The 10,945-nt window shown below is 49.3% G+C and overlaps 1 protein-coding gene across 1 annotated transcript in view; it reads right to left on the bottom strand.

Annotated features, from left to right (window-relative positions):
• Nucleotides 1–3,150: 3,150 nt before the first annotated feature.
• The window catches only part of USP31 (ubiquitin specific peptidase 31), a 90,956-nt gene continuing 83,161 nt past the window's right edge, over nucleotides 3,151–10,945 (bottom strand). Inside the window, 1 exon segment of the mRNA XM_036308158.1 lies at nucleotides 3,151–8,118. Coding sequence (XP_036164051.1) covers nucleotides 6,578–8,118 — 1,541 coding nt within the window. The 3' untranslated portion in view covers nucleotides 3,151–6,577.

Below are 10,945 nucleotides of genomic sequence, written 5' to 3'. Positions count from 1 at the left end.
TTTCGTGTAACCCACCTCCCTCCCTCCTTTGACTGCAATGTGTAAATACAGATGTAACCCGCCCTTCTCCAGAGCATTGTCTCAATTCCTTGAGGCTCTGCTTCCCGGCATATGTGGACAGTTTGGCTCAAATAAATTCACTAAATTTTTTTTACAGATTTCAATGGTTTTTTACGTTAACAGGTTGAACTCTTCAATGGAACCTAAAGCAAAATTCTCCCGCTTAAAACCCGAGTTTGTAAGTGCCGCATGCTGCGTTTCAGGACACGTGGCCCACTCACGCATCCTGGGTTGGGAGCCTCCCTGCCCCAACCCCAGGCCATGATGCCCCGGTGACCTGCCCCCGTTTCTAGGGAAACCCGATGCTGTGCACTCGGCGTGCAGCTGCTCCCCCAAACCCGCCACGGCCTGCAGAGGGGGCGCGGCAGCGGCTGCGGTGGGAGTGCGACCCCCTGCGGCCACACGAGGTAGGACATCCTCCGCAGGGAGTCCGGCCCCGCGGTCGGGAGCTGGAGATTCCAGAACAGAACAGGGAAGAGCAAAGCTGTGAGGGGCGAGCGGCCCAGAGGGAACGGCCCTCTGGCCGGCGTTTCCTCCCATCAGAGGGCGGCAGGAGGGAGAACAGGACATGCGGGAGGGCCGCTGGCCTGGAGGAGAATGCGGTGTTGTCCGGAGCCGGGTGGAGTTACCCGAGGAGACACGGATGCTACTCCTTGACGGTGCAAGTCAAAAGGACGGATGTGACTTTTTGTTTTAAAAATTTACAGAGTAGCTGCATGCATCCTTCTGCAACTTATTTTCTTCACTTAACAGTACAACTTTAAGGCATTTTGTATATATCAGCGTGGTACCGATATCTGTTAAATTTCCGAGCTTAATCAACACCAAAAAATGCAGTTTGGCAAGGGGGAGAAAGAGGAGTATGGCTTGAAGGGCATCGTGTAATAAATTTATTGTATTTTGTTACATTTTCACTTTTCTCTTAATTCCAACTGTATGCAATATAATCAACTGCTGTTCCAGAAATAAAATTTAAACATAAAAATATAAATTCTGCTTCTTAAAAGTGCATCACCTTGAAGAATAAGACACACAAATAAATAACAGAAGTCAGTGGCACATCGCATGCACTTGCTCTAAAATAACTGAAAAGGTCTGACACACTTCTCCGCCACGGGAAGCCCCCACTTCCCGCGACTGCGCGGCCACGGGAACTCGGCCCTGAGCGCGCGTGGAGGATGCCGAGCCGCCTGTGCGTCTGTGACGGCAGCTCCCAGGACAGCAGCCCGGGTGCAGCCCGAGCGTCCGTCCCGTGAGAAGCCAGCGCTGTGAGGGCCGGAGTTCAGTTTTAACCAGAGGTGAGAGGCAGAGTAGCACCTAGGGAACTCCCATCACCTTCCTCCACGGACCCGCCAGCCTGCGGCTTGCTATCTTTGTGCCTTGAAACGCCAACTCCAGGGGAACTAAGAGTTTCTCTTTCTCGCGGGCGGCAATGGTGAGATGACCACCCGAGGCGCATGGGGACTCTCTGAAGTCCTTGGCACGCACTCAGCTCACCAGATTAACTCCATCCCACTGGCCTCCACCGTAATGTATGCAGCCAAACTTTGGATGAGCATTATCTGATTTATTAAAATTATATGAAAAAATACCAATGAGGGTTACAAAAAAAAAGAAAAATATTCCAAATAAAAATGCTTCACATTCATTTTTAAATTTAAAAATACTTCCTGAAATTACATTCTAGACAAGTAGAGAATGAGCTAAACAAGGAATCTGGGGCAGCCTAGTGTTTGCTATTATAATTATTACAAAGAAACCAACCGTCATTCTATCAAAATCTGGGGCTCTGCCCTGGCTCTGGGCAGGGCTCCTCAACTCCGCACTTCAGACACACCTGGAGCTTTAATCCACGTGGTCGTTCCTGAGCCGACCACACCGACTACAGAGTGTGCCAGGGGGCGGGGCCTGGGTGCTTAAAAGTTCCCTACACAAGTCTCACGAACACTGGTGTCCAGATCGCAGAAGAGGCTCCGTGGAATCGGGGGCAGTCTGTGTGAGGGGAAGGGCCTCCCTCGTCTATCATGGATCTCCTCTCCCCCAAACTGGGAAACACCAGGTTAAAACAAACGTGAGATGGATCTACACCCTAACCCGCCCTCGGATGCCACCATAATCCCACCAGCTTAGTCTTCATGTGACCAATGGTTGGGGAGCTCCAAGTTTTCTGTAATAGTAGCTCTAAGTCTCTAAAAAAGCATTTAAAATCGTTAGCACTACTAGGAGCCACGTCCTCTCCTTGTGACCACGATAGAACCCTAGAAGATATAAACAATTAAAATCTATAGAAAATGGCAGGTTATTTTTAGAACATCCCTATACTTTACGAAAGTCTTCAAGCTAAATACAGTATATAAACCAGTGTTCAACATCCCCACCCACTCCTGCTTGCAAATACTTACTTTACACAGTCTCACCAATGATCAAAAAAGTTGGCTGAGGGAAACATGTGCAAAGCAGAGACCACATCTGTGCTCTTCTACACTTAGACCACATTTAATAATTACAAATTCGAAAATAGAGCTCCGTAACCTAAGAGTTGCCTTTAAAAAAGCGTATTTAGTGTAGTGGATGTTGCTTAGGAGATGCTTTGCATAGGTAGTGAGAGCATGCTTCTGGGGTGGCTGCAGGCCATGCAGAGTGGTCCTGTGTCCCGGGGTGAGTGGCTGCTCAGGCTCCCCGTGCAGCTGCAAGGCACACCTCTGGGCGCTGAGCCGAAGGCAATGCGGCTGACTACTCAACCAAAATAAAAACGGCGTTTACCCCCAAATACTCCTGCTGGTTTGGCAACAATGCACCCTTTATGAACTCAGCCTGCACAGTAACAGCTCCCTTTTGTGTTTATGGTTAGGACACAGGCACTGGTTAGTCAGCAAATTTTGCTCTGGTCAGTCCCAAATGATACAAGGTTCAACCCACCTCACAGAATGTGTTTTATAGAAACTGTGCTTGTCATTTGCAGATTATGTCAAAATTCCAACCAGAAACACTAATTATCTTTGCATCCAACAATTATAACTTCAGGAAACAGTAACTTCAACTGATCAGTAATTTTATCAGAATGAAAGGTAACATCAGATGTCAATCTACTTGAAAAACATGTTTATTTGACGTGAATGAGTTTTGCTCACAGCTCTCCTCTGCACCATTTTCCTGAAGGCAGCCACTGTCGTCCTTCACATGCTGTTCCTGTTTCTCCTGATAGTTAGGGGGATGACAATTTTTCTCTCAAATGCCCCCCGCCCCCCCGCAAATCCCCACATCCATCTCCTGCCAGCGTGGACGACCACCTTTTCAAGCCCTAAGTATAGAAACAGCGTAGTCTGGAAAAGTGGACGGAGAGGAAAGCGCCTCCGGAGGTGAAGGACACTTTTGGTTTCCAGGACACACATGCTCAAGAGGACTTGGCCGAATCAGCAGAACCCCGTTGGCTCTGTCACTCCACTTAGGGCGCCGTTGGCACCCGGTCCATCAGCTGCACTCCCAGGGCTCCTCGGCCACAGCCAACTCCCGAAGCCTGCAGCTGGCCTTCACTCGCAGAGCAGGCCCTCAACCGATGCGTCAGAATGAACAAACGAATGAATAAATGATGAAAGAATGATTACAAGAGTTGAGGGCAGCCTCAGATAATTACAATACTTTACCAAAACACAAGTGCTCCTATTGGCCCAGCGTAGTATTACCCTGTTAGGCTGCTTTTAGGGAGAGAAAATACAAAAAGGTGGGAGATGGTCTTGCATGACATGAGCCTAACAGCCTCCGTGCTCGCCCATTAGGGAGGGATTACGAAGGCAAGGCCTGGGACTTAGGGAACACTGTAGCCTCAGTGCCTGGGGTGTTCATTGGAAAGAAATCCAGAATGAAACGTTTCTTAAGTGGACAAACATGACAGACGAACTCCATGGTTGGTGGTTATTCTGTGCCCACCAGGAAATGAGTGCTCGGATGAGGCCAGAAACCCAGGCCCACCATCCTTAGTAGGTTATTTCCAACCCCAAACGTATTGCTCATTGCACCAAACGTCACCGGGGAAAAAACAAAACCAACACCAAGTCCCTAACCTACCGAAGGCCTGAACTGAACCAAGTAACCACTCCCCACACTACACCTCAGAGACCTGCAAACTTCTGGGCCAGACAGCCTTCTCGGCGGCTGAACGTCTGTGCCTGGTGATCAGGGATGAACTTTTCACTGCTTAAGCGCAGCAATGTAATCGCTTAGAGATGCCTAGACAATGCCATAATACTTCCTGACTTTTCCATTTAAATCTGAAACAAGGACTAAATTCATAAGCATACAATTTTATAGATACTGAAATTTTATTTCTAGACCTCATGGAAAATTAAAGAAGTTTGTAGTGTGCTTTTTAGGACACTAAACCAAATGGAAAATCCATTCCTGAAGCACTCAAGAATAAAAATATTTACCACTGTGAAAATTAAACTACCTTCCATTCATGCCTAAATGATTATAGCCCCAAAAGGTGTTCATAAAACCTGTTATGTAGCCAAACTATAATTCTGACACTTTGCAGAGATGCAGATAGATTTCAAATGTGGTTTGCCGGCAAAAGGATGATGAGAGGTTCCAATAAGACAAACACTGAATTCCTGATACTGGCGCTCCCACATTTGTGATACAGAAAACCAATGCCAAACAGACCGGCTGTCCACGTGTGGTCAGAAGCGAGAACATCCCAGCAGGCGGGCATCGGCAGTCACTGTGCCGAGGAGCAGCGCTGCTCTGGAGCCATAGGACTGGGCACGGGGCAGACACGCGTGCTCAGGAAATGTCACGGAGCACTACGGCAACTTCCACAAGCCGAGGGAGTCTTAGCTATCACAAGGGTCTAAAATTCCAGCTACCCTCAACAAAAACGGCCTCCAGACTTGTGAGTTACCTGCTAATGCTCAAATTAGCAGCAAAATAAAGTTAAGTAACCTACTGGAAACATTTCCCAAGAGGTATTCATGGAAAAACAACAAAAGGCAGTGCAGAATTCACAGCCGTGTGTGTGTGTGTGTATGTGTGTGTGGTCGCCTCACACACAGCAGGACTGAAGGGGGATTATACATGCGTCCATGCACCAGGAGTTCAGGGAGAAGTTGAAGAGCCTGTGAGTTTTTTGTATGTTAGTATTTAAAAGCATATAAACATAGCATGCTATATTTCATAGCAAAGTGACAAATGCTATTCAAATAGAATGAGAACCAAGACTCTCTTGACATTTAGAAAAAGGAGGAAAAAACTAAAACTTGCCAGGATACCCCCAGAGAGCTTGGAAAACCAGTATCTTGCTTATCTGTGAGATGTCTGTGAGGTTCTCGTCTAACCAGAAAATGCAATTGGCATGGACAGGGCCACACAGAACCTGCGCTGACCCCGCCGAGTTCTGGCGAGAGATTCAATCTTAAGCACGAAGAAGGAAGTGAATTGCCGAAGAGCAGTCACACTGAGCCCGACAGGCAGGATCAGAAACGTGTATGTAATACTTTGTTACACGTCGCTTCAACTACCACTGACTTCTGGCCTTAGCAACTTCTTTCCTCGTCATGACTTACCAGAGCGTGGAGACGTGGGCATGGAGCTTTCAACGTCCAACACAGAAAAAGCAACACCAGAGGGAAATGGGAGAGATTCATGTGTGCAGTTGAGAATCCTTTTTCTTTTCCCAGGAATCTTTAAAAGATTCCTCTACTGCTCTACTACTTTTCAAACTCCCAATGGCCTTCACTAGCAAATGTAGGAGGGAAAACCTTAACTACGAGTGACTGGCTTTACCCGATCTGCCACATCTTGGGACCCACATCTCTGCCGATATGAAAGCAGCGAAAGACTGCTTCTACCTCTGAAACTGTCCGTGTGTGGCAGGAGGAGGACTGACAGTCACTGACAGCCACCTTCTCTCTAATCCGCTTACACATCCTTCCTAACCTGGCTGAGTATATTTACCTGAGAAACATTAGTGTTAAAATATTGCCCTTTACAAAGACTGGTAGATGGGGCCAAAGTGCAGGAAGCAACCGTTTTCTCTCGGTTTGTCTGTTAGTGTCACAGTTTTTAGAACTCCTGGTGCCACATGGCAGTCCCCGTGAGGACAAGTCCTGCTCAGCTGAACCCCAGGTCACATAACTCATCCTCTGCAGAGCAGCTTGACTGGTCCCAGGTTCCAGACCCTAGTGTCCAACGAGTCATTAGAGTTCTCTAAAGAAACATATACAACTGCTACCGGGACTGTCCAGGGGATCATCTGTGATTGTTCCAGTTAGCTCGGTATTGATGCTTTGCCTATGGCTGTTATTTGGTTCAATGGCAGAATAAGGCGACGCTTTTAACAATTTGCAATTGAAATCCGCACACACACACACACACAGACACACACACGCACGCACACACGCACGCAAGCACACACATCAGGCACATGACCCAAAAAATACAAAAGCATAGAGGGCTTTGGTGGGAGGGGAGGGTTCTAAATAAATAAACGTGTCGCAGGTCGCACTGGAGCGCAGCGGCGTCACTGAGGTTTCGGAGGCCGTGCAGAGGCTGGCATGCTCGAAGGTAACCTTTGGGAGGACTTCTCGGTGGACTGCCTGCCACCAGGAGATGCGGGTGCTCCGCAGTCTAGCGGGGAAGACTTGGATCTGCGACTGGACAGCAGGGGATGTCTAGCAGAAGCAGGGTCCTTGGAGGCAAGCTGCTCTTTCCCAACGGAACTGGCATTTGGCTGCTGGGAGGCTGGAGGCCGGTGCCCCTTCTCCGCCTTGTCCTCCCCGGCGTTCTTACAGGCCGACCTGACGGAGCTCCCACCTGCCTTCTTGGAGAGCAAGGGCGTCTTGCCGAGGTCAGTGGACCGCCGCGTCTCCTTCTGCCTCAAGGCGGACTTGAAGAAGGACAGCCCCTTCTCATCCGACTTGCTGTCCCGCTTCAGACCAGCCTTCACACTCGCGTTGGGGGAGCGCAGGCTGGCCATGGAGGAGCTCCTGACCTGCTTCCCGTCCTCCCGGCCCTCCCCCGCCCTGGCCTGGCTCCCCCGAGGGGAGTTGGGCTTGGAGCTGGAGGGGACCCCGGCTCGGTCAGAAACCAGGCTTTGTCTGGAGCCCTCTCCACTTAGGCTCCGCTCCGCAGTCCTGCCCTTCCCTGGTGGGCAGGGGCCCCTGGCGGCAGGGCCCGAGGCCTTTTTGGCAGGGGTGGAGGAAGCAGTGCACCCGAGGGAAGAAGCTGCCTTCGGCTTCTGGGCCGAAGGAGAGGCCACCGAGTCCTGGGCTCTGGGGGAGGGCTCCTTCCTGGGAGGGGTAGGGGCCCTGAAAGACTCCGCTTTGCTTCGGGATCGGGAGGGCTTCACAGAAACTTTGGCAGGAACCGGAGAGGAAGGGGAGGTGCTGGACTGAGATGACCCCCGGCTCGCCAAGACCGACCTCCCCTTCCGCAAGCTTCTGTCGGGCTCAGACGCGCCTTTGCAGCTGGGGGAACTCTTGGTTGTGCTCTCTGGTTTCTTTGTGAGGGAGCCTGGGTGGCTTGGGGGTTTCACCTCTTTGACGGGAGAGCTATCTACAGAATCGCTCTGATCCACGTAAGCTATCTGGTTATTGTTATCAAATGGATCAGACACGGGGGGCAAGCGAGCCCCTTGTGCTGAGTGTTTGCTCTGTGTGTCTGCCACACCGGAGTTTGATCTGTGGGAGTCTGGCTCGTCTCTGCACACGCCTTCCATGACAGCCAGAGGGGCCCGGCCTGCAGCCTTGTGCTCCCGTCGACTGGGAGCGCCGCCCGGGTCCTGGGAACTGCTAGAAAGGCTCCTCAAGCTACCAAAGCAAGAGATGGAGGCCTTGTCATCCACCGCCTCCCCGATCTTCTCCAAGGTGGAGGTGGAGGCGTGAACCGGAGAGTCCCCTGAGAACCGGGAAGGAGAGCTGGAGCGCATCTGCAGCTTGGCAGACAGGGACCAAGAAGGTCTGATGCAGTTTTCATGGACGGCCAAGGGGCTGGTGACAGAAGACCTGGATGACAAGCTCTGGCGCTGGACACTCCTCACGAACGGTCGCGTCGAGAAACCTCCTGAATGCACAAAGAGAACATCATTCAGCTAAACAGCAGAGAGGCCAGTAGCACCTCCCGGGAAGGAAGGCCAGCATCTGGGACGACAGGAGCACGATGCTCAGAGCAGCACGTCTGGGCTCAAGGAGTAGTCATGGGACGCCCATTTTCCTGAGCCGCTCCCTCCCTTATCTATCCAATAGGCACATTCTAATTCACGAGTCAGCCAACCACCTCTGCCTGTCTGCTCTACAGCAGGGGTCAGCACAGTGTTCCTGTTCAGGCCAGACAGCACATATTTTAGGCTTTGTGGGCCCCCACCTCATGAAAGTAGCCGTGGGTGACACATCAACAAATGGGCATGGCTGTGTTCCAATAAAACTTTATTTAAAATAAAGGCAGGGACTATATTTGGCCCGTGGCCTGTAGTTTGATGACTCCTGTTGTAACTCACAGGGCTACAATGAGAAATAAATAAAACCTTTAAAAAGTCCTGTGCCCAGCAAGGTACTTGGCACTCCACAGATGCTCAAGAAATGTGAACGACTGAGTCAGCTTACTCACTAAGGATATCTGGGGCTCACAGAAGGTAGTCTTTGCCCAAGATGGCACCAAGAGTCAGAGGCAGAGCAAACACCAGAGCCGCAGCGTCAGCCACACGCAATGCCAATGCAGGTGCCTGTACTTGTTAACTATGAAAGCACATCCACGCAAAGGACTAAAGAGACAATACACTGCTATCCTGAGTGACTCAGGACTTATTAAAAATATTCATAACTAGAATAATATAAATCCAAAGAGTCCAGCCAGTGTGGCTCAGTGGTTGAGCATCGACCTATGAACCAGGAGGTCATGGTTCAATTCCCAGTCAGGGCACATGCCTTGGTTACAGGCTCGATCCCCAATGTGGGGTGTGCAGGAGGAAGCCGATCAATGGTATTTTCTCATCGATGTTCTAGCTCTCCCTTCCTCTCTGAAACCAATAAATATATATATTTTTTAAAAAAACAAAAACAATTCCAGCCCTTGGAGAGAAAAAAATGGCAGCCGAATAGGCAGACATGTCCTGTGACTTGTCCCAGAGCAGATAGAAGCAACTAAATCAAATAACTTCCACCCGGAATTGGCAAACTGGACACAGCTGGTGAGACAATTCACAGCTGGGAAGGGCAGAGGCTGCCTGGAGAACGGTAGGATCGTGGGTCTGGGCTGGAGAGAGACGGGCGACCACCAGGCAGAGAGGGTCAGAAGAAAGCTGCAGGGCACCAAGTCTGCATCCCTTGGGGACAGGTGTAACATCCAACTGTGGAAGGGAGGTCCACGGGCTGCTGGCGGCTGGAGAATCTAGATCTAAGCCCACAGCTGCGAGAGGCTGCGCCCAGAAAGGCGGCCTGAAGAGCTGCCAGAGCCGCGGGGTGCCAGGGGGAAAGAAACTCATAGTCACGTGGCTGTCCTGCCTCTATTTTGTCTTCTTTTATTCACTAAACCCGGTTCATAGGACCTTTCAATTACACTCACCGAGGCTGCTGTGCAGGTGCAGATTTGTGGGGTCTGGGGAGAGGCTGTGGAGGAGAGTGGGATGGGGAGAGGTGACGGGAATCCGACACTGAGACTTTCCTGACCCTCCAAACCTAAGCAGCCATTTTTCTCCTGAAGAACCCGCCCTCCCAGCAGCCTCAAGACAGCCAATACAGTCACACCCAACCTACACCTTGAGCTGTACAAAGGACATGAAGACTATGAAGAGCCCCAAAGAGCCCTCAGGGACTGGGCTGAAGAGGGGCCATTGAGTCCTGGAAAGCGATAAAGCACCACCCCCACCTAAAGCCCGATCAGAAGCAGACGCTGGAGAGATTAAGATTGACAGCAGGCAGACAGGCAGAGCGGGCAGATTGGTCCTGCCTGCTCGCAGCCAAGGCTGTGGAGATGGACACAAACAGAGGAGCGGTGGATCACTTGGAACTTCAACACGGTGCTGACTACCTACCAGGAAACTGAGAACTGGCAGACAGAACAGAAGAGTGGGGTCCCCCCGGGGCATTAACACTCAGCTGAAGCGAATGACACTTCACCTTTTAATCTTTTATTAAAAATTTTTTTTCATTATTTTTTGAATCTTTTATTTTTGTGTATTATTTTTTCATTGTTTTTATTTATTTTATCTTATTGTTTCTTTTTTCCCCACCCTGTTCCTCACTTCTATCATTTTCCTCCCTTTCTCTTCTCCTGACCCACTTTAGTTTTTCTCTTTCCTTTCCTTTTACCCCTTGTTAAAAGTTGATCTTTATCTGCTTTATTGCTGTGTTATTATTGCAGTCTCTGTGGCTTACTCATATATCTAACTTCCTCTCCCCTGCTCCAAGTTCATGCACTCTTCTCTTCTCTCTTTCTTCACTCGTCAATTTTTTTATGCTTTTGTTTTTCCTCTCCTCTCCTGCTCTCTTCTTCTAGTTGTTTAATTAGATTCACTCACTAAACTCAAGCCTATCAGCTCTCTCCTCTATTCTCCTTTTCCAAAAATAAGTGAATAAATGAACTAAAATTTTTAAAAATGTGTTTTATCTTTTAATTTTTTATTATCTTTCTTCTTATCCACTCATTCTTTCTAATGCCTCTATACTGAACCGTGGTCCTTACCATATTCATTCAATTCCTTAACCTTACTTTCTGTATATAAGCTCTGCCTGTACAGATTCTGTCCCCCCACTTTTCTGGATGTTCACTGTTTGCATTTTTTGGTTTATTTATTTTGTGGTGTTATCTCCCCATATATATATACATTTCTTTTTTATTTTCTCTCTTACCTTTTTTTCTCTCCTCAATATCATTTTTCCTCTTTTCTCTTTCC

Source organism: Myotis myotis, unplaced genomic scaffold (genome assembly GCF_014108235.1).
Source record: "Myotis myotis isolate mMyoMyo1 unplaced genomic scaffold, mMyoMyo1.p scaffold_m19_p_5, whole genome shotgun sequence".
In the NCBI taxonomy this organism is placed as follows: domain Eukaryota; kingdom Metazoa; phylum Chordata; class Mammalia; order Chiroptera; family Vespertilionidae; genus Myotis; species Myotis myotis.
Note: the sequence above shows the minus strand (reverse complement) of the source record. Positions and strands in the feature narration are given on the sequence as shown.